At 39.4% G+C, this 6000-nt stretch overlaps 1 protein-coding gene across 2 annotated transcripts in view; it reads left to right on the top strand.

Moving 5' to 3' along the window:
• The first annotated feature begins 1416 nt into the window (after positions 1 to 1416).
• The window catches only part of LOC139381379 (leucine-rich repeat-containing protein 1-like), an 81025-nt gene continuing 76441 nt past the window's right edge, over positions 1417 to 6000 (top strand). For both annotated transcript variants that reach the window (XM_071124862.1, XM_071124861.1), the window contains exon 1: positions 1417 to 1986. In XM_071124862.1, the coding sequence (XP_070980963.1) occupies positions 1828 to 1986 (159 nt within the window). In that variant the 5' untranslated portion in view covers positions 1417 to 1827. The remainder of the gene's footprint in view (positions 1987 to 6000) is intronic.

Genomic DNA, 6000 nt, shown 5'->3' with positions numbered 1-6000 from the left:
CCACTTCTACCTAGCGGGCGGTATCAGCATTAGCTATAAATGCCGGACTTTGTGGTTCACTATGAGCAGACCAATACACATGGAGTCGAAACTTCCCGATTCTACCAGTGAAATGAAAATGTGCTAGTCCTAGCTTGTGGTTTGGATAATTGTGATGTTTATGATAAAAACATAATGTTGTTAATATAGTAATGACTATATGCCGTGGCAAAGCCAGGGTGAAATTCCCCTTTAAATTTCATAAACCATGCATGATTGTTTTTGGCCTTACATCCACTTGTGGACATAATGTGAGCGTTCTTTTCAGGGTGCTAGTGTTGTCATTAAGTAGGCACTAGCGCCTCTTAGTGGATAAGAGAAGAAAATTAGAGGCAAGTCAGTCGTGCCCATCATATTATCAAGGCTCTCATTTTGTCAACTGGCAGTGGTTCTCAAAATGTTTGGTTACTGTATACCCTAATCACATTCTGCTCTACCCAAGGTATCCCATCATATGCAACTGATCATTATGCCTATGCTCTTGAGTCTTCCCAAGTATCACCTGTGGGTATACCATATAACACCAGGGGCACAAGTACCCCAGGGTTGAGACCCACTGACCTAGATGTTCACCAAGTGGAGACTAATTATTAAGCCTGATTAACAAAGGCAAGCAATGACTTGAGTTCAGACGCTACACCCTCACTATTTAGAAAATGGGTTCTATATTTGTATTCATTACTTTTGATATATGGACATACATTTGGGTGCATTCAGCATGACAGAACGGTGCAAGTCAAACGAAACTACTATACTCAACGACTAGTGAAGAACATTGTGATTGTGGCCCAGAGGGCGGTTGTGCATGTGGGCTGCATGAGTTTTGCGATTTCTGATGGTCACACCCATATTGATTAGGCCAGACTTCATCACACCCACCAAACGGGAGCAAACGTAGCCCTACCTCAAAGGCGGTTGAAAAATGATGCACACCCTTTTGGTAATTCAGTACACTACAAACCGTCAAACGTATCAAACTTTGAAACAAACTGAATGCACCCCAGGTTTACATGTTCAATTCAGACAGGGAGACCATAAAGACAGGTTGACATTTGAGATAAATGCTTTATTTAAAAAAAAATCGTCCATGCTGAAATGCATTTTTGAAATGTTATTTAGTTAATTTGTACTCTACCTACCTACTCTAAACTCCAGAATAAACTGTATAAAAAAAGGTCAAAAGATATGTATAACTGTAGGCGATTTCAGGCTAAAATAACACTGAGCTGAGGTACAGTAGGCCAACTGAAGAATGAATCAGAAGCCTATCTATAATCCTCTCTGGCTTCTACTTTTCTAGAGGGGGAGGGAGATATACAAAGGGGGGAGCGGTTAGGATTGGTGACGTCAGATTGGAATGAGGGAGTGAATGTTCCGGGTCAGACTGAGAGGAAATTAACTCTGGGACAAGGAAAACAGTAGGTTACACGAAATAAAACAGAGATGTGATCGTTTTCTGGACACGATTAGAAAAACTACTAACATCCCAGTGGCGACGTGATTAAAGGATAAAGAACCAAGCGAAAATCAGGTGCCTACAACTATTCAAAGTGAGATAGACAGCGTATGTATTCCATGGTGTCCAGTGCAATTTATTTACGCCTGTGGAGGTGGTTTCGATGTTTGTTTTCTTTGAAAATTCGTTCGAATAGCAAGAAGGTGTTTGGCAAGCATTCTAGCTAGTTCAGTTCGAGTAGTAGCTGTCCGTGTTCAGTTGCGCCTTCCGTTTCTTTTATTTTACGTCTTTTCGGGCTATTTTTTAAGAACGGATTTTGCCATCACCCCGTGATGTTTCAGTGTATACCCCTGTGGCGGTGCAATCGTCATGTTGAATTGATCGATAAACGGCACTGTTCTCTGTTATACGTTCCGGATGAGATCTACCGCTACAGTCGGAGTTTGGAGGAGCTTTTGCTGGATGCTAACCAACTCAGTGACTTGCCCAAGGTAAGCAGAATGTTTTCCAACTGGCTAAGTTAGCTGCTAAGCTAAACCTGTAGAATGCGAAGTTCACTGATAAGGTTTACATGGTGGCATGTCAGGAAAAACATAAGTTGTCATTTAAATGTAACCAATGACCACGTGTTGTTGTTCATGTGATGGAAAATACCATAACCTGCAGTTTAAACAGATCGTTAGGTACATGATTGCATCTCAGGGGGGACATCATTACGCAATATCGCCTTTCGTGAGGACAGAGAGGGAACGCGTATGTCGTAGGCATTTTCCTTGGACAGATTTTTTTACATATCTGGCTATGTGTATACTATATGGTAGTTGTCAGTATTTGAAAGATTAAAGGTGAAATAGGCCTGTCACAATGATGAGTATCTCTGGCCCTGTGGTTTTGAAGTGACTACAACAGTTAGGCCTAGGCTTAGCCCAATAATGGACTAAAGGAGCTTAACTTTAGTCCTTATAGTCCAAGGACCTTTACATATTCTGCTTAAAGGTGAATTGTCTATGGAAGACAAAACAGCCAAATACTCCATATAAACAGTAACAGTAGCGTCACAGAGGAAGCCAAGTAAGTTAAAAAGCCATATTACAACCTCTGTTGTGTTAATGGCATTGTTTACTCTATAGCACATTCGTTCACACACCGCCGTGATCTACAATAAGACCGTGGCAACAAAAAGACAACAGTCACAGTGGCGGAATGAATTCAACTACATCTACTTTTGTTTCATCACAAAACCGGAGAGCAAGATCTGTCCGGTGAAGTCCACAAAGCAAATATTGCATACAAACTATATCACCTGCGGCATGGTCAAGCACGTTAATGTTTTCGACAGTTTACTAAACGACTTCTGATTTAGAAAAACAGAGTCAGCACAAAGAGAACAGGAGCACAGCCTCAGCTATTCCAGCAATATTTAAACTTGAACATTTAAACATCATCAAATCAACAAGGCTATATGTGCTTAGTTTAATACACTGAAAACAAATTTTAAAGATACCAAAAACAATTAGTCTAATCAATTTGGCAAAATATCATGTGGCTGTGTGTGTGTGGGTGATGACTCACCCTACTTATAGACTAGTTGAACGCCAATGCCATCTTCCTCTCTTTCATGTTGTCAACGGTCTATGGATCTTTCATACAGATACAGTACACTTTTATTTTTTGTTGTCACAGGCTACCTAGCTAAAATGCTTGATTGCCTGACTTCCTCCCATGGGCAACAATGAACAAGCTAAGTTAGCTAGCTGGCTAGGTAATGTGAGCCTGCTAGGCTACATATTGAACTTCAATCGTCTCAGGCCAGTGGCACAAAATATTCACTTATGGTTAGATAAGAAACACTGTCTTAATCATTGGCCTGTACAGAGAATTAAGTCAAAACTACAAGTCCAAATCCCCATCTCCATCCATGGCTTAGGAAAGGGCCAATTTAGCAAGCTATCTATTGCAGGACATCAACATAAGCAGACTAGAAACAGACAAGTGATTTGATTGGTCTGAAGCCAAATCCCAACTCGCCTCCCTTGGGGGGCGTTTTGCTGCACCTGGACAACCCATAGTTGAGCTCAGCTCAATGCTGATTGGCTAATTAAAAATAAAAAAATTAATCAAGGGAGACCAAATGCTTGCTGGCATCAATCAATCAAATGCTATGACAGCAACATGTTATACTCTTTTGATCCAGACAGCATCAAATACATGGGCTACACATACTTAGACAGAAGGACACTGTTTCCCTCGCTCGGATGATTTCTCCAGTGAGATTTGGCCACTTGCGAATTGATGGAAAGTTCTGAAAACCCAGAGAGAGATGAAAGATACATTTTATAATTTTAATTTCACAAGTGCAAACTATCTGCGTTTTAACCATTTCACTTGAGTATTTATAGTCAATTGAGTGCTTAAATTGAGTGATCTGGGGAATGCAAATAGTTTTCCTTCACAGAAAATACATTGGTGCAACACATTCGGCAGAAAAGAGCTTAATTTTAATCAGATGACGAGAAGTGCAATGCAATTGGGCTGGCAACCACACAAGTAAATGAGCTTCCAATGAATAAGCAGTCCTTTTTGCAAAAACGATGCATGGCTATCATATTTCTAATGTTTATCATAGAATGTAGCCAGCTACATTTCCTAATGTTTTGCAGAAAGTTAATCTTGCATTTTATCTAAGTATTTTAGATCTGCGTTTACAAAATGCAGCAAGATTTAACGAGTTAATTCTGCATTAACCTGACCCCTGAGTCCACCCTGTCTTTCAACTGTTTTCCATAAATAAGCACTGTAACATGGAAATATGGCTGTGCGGGAACCCTAACTCTGTAAAGGTGCATATCAATTTAACCTTTTGCTTTTTGAAAATTATTTCTCACTGATATGAAAGATAAGGTCCTTTTGCTTCCAAAATCATACCACAGGCGATGAGTGTTAATGTTCAGACAGAATCGGGGCTCTTACTTATGGCTGAGATCCCGTTAACGGGATCGACCTGACAACAGTTAGTGAAAGTCCAGGGCTCCAAATTCAAACAACAGAAATCTAATAATTAAAATTCCTCAAACATACAAGTATTATACACCATTTTAAAGATAAACTTGTTGTTAATCCCACCACAGTGTCCGGTTTCAAAAAGGCTTTACGACGAAAGCATACCATGCGATTATGTTAGGTCAGCACCTAGTCACAGCCATTTTTCCAGCCAAAGATAGGAGTCACAAAAAGCAGAAATAGAGAGAAAATGAATCACTAACCTTTGATGATCATCAGATGACACTCATAGGACTTCATGTTACACAATACATGTATGTTTTGTTCGATAAAGTTCATATTTATATCCAAAAATCTCAGTTTACATTGGCGCATTGTTAACCTGTTTCAATCCCCCTATCGGGATAAGTGTCATCAACAACCGCTGAATAGCATAGCGCTACATACAATAAATATTCATTAAATCACAAGTGCAATATTGCAAAACACAGTTTAGCCTTTTGTTAATCCAACTGTCGTGTCAGATTTTGAAATTATGCTTTACAGTGAAAGCAATCCAAGCGTTTGTAAGTTTATCGATCGCACGATAAAACATTAAGTACACTTAGCATCAGGTAGCTCGGTCACAAAAATCAGAAAAGCAATCAAATTAATCGTTTACCTTTGATCTTCGGATGTTTTCACTCACGAGACTCCCAGTTACACAACAAATGTTCCGTTTGTTCCATAAAGATGATTTTATACCCAAAATACCTCTGTTTGTTGGTCACGTTATGTTCATAAATCCACAGGAAAGAGCGGCCACGACAACGCAGACGAAAATTCCAAATAGTTTCCATTATGTCCACAGAAATATGTCAAACGTTTTTTATAATCAATCCTCAGGTTGTTTTTAAAATATATAATCGATAATATATCAACCGCAAATGTCTTTCACAGTAGGAGAGGGAAAGGAAATGGCTGCCCGAATTCTGTTGCGCAAGCAAAACTCATGTGACCACTTGACGCGATGTTATCGTTCTGGCTCATTTTTCAAAATAAAAGCCTGAAACTATGTCTAAAGACTGTTGACACCTTGAGGAAGCGATAGGAAAAGGAATCTCGTTCATATCCCTTTAAATCCAGCAAAGGGAGGCTATGGAACATGGAGTTTTCAAAATAGAAGCCACTTCCTGTTTAGGTTTTCCTCAGGGTTTCGCCTGCAATATCAGTTCTGTTATACTCACAGACAATATTTTGACAGTTTTGGAAACTTGAGTGTTTTCTATCCAATACTAATAATAATATGCATATATTAGCAACTGAGACTGAGGAGCTGGCCGTTTACAATGGGCACCTTTTCATTCAAGCTACTCAATACTGCCCCTGCATCCAGTGATTTTGCAGAGAGCCACATCAATTTACAGAAATACTCAACATAAATGTTGATGAACATACAAGTGTTATACATGGAATTAAAGATATACTTCTCCTTAATGCAACCGCTGTCAGATTTCAAAAAAGCT

Source organism: Oncorhynchus clarkii, chromosome 23 (genome assembly GCF_045791955.1).
Source record: "Oncorhynchus clarkii lewisi isolate Uvic-CL-2024 chromosome 23, UVic_Ocla_1.0, whole genome shotgun sequence".
NCBI classification, from domain to species: domain Eukaryota; kingdom Metazoa; phylum Chordata; class Actinopteri; order Salmoniformes; family Salmonidae; genus Oncorhynchus; species Oncorhynchus clarkii.
This window is presented reverse-complemented; position numbering and strand designations above follow the sequence as displayed.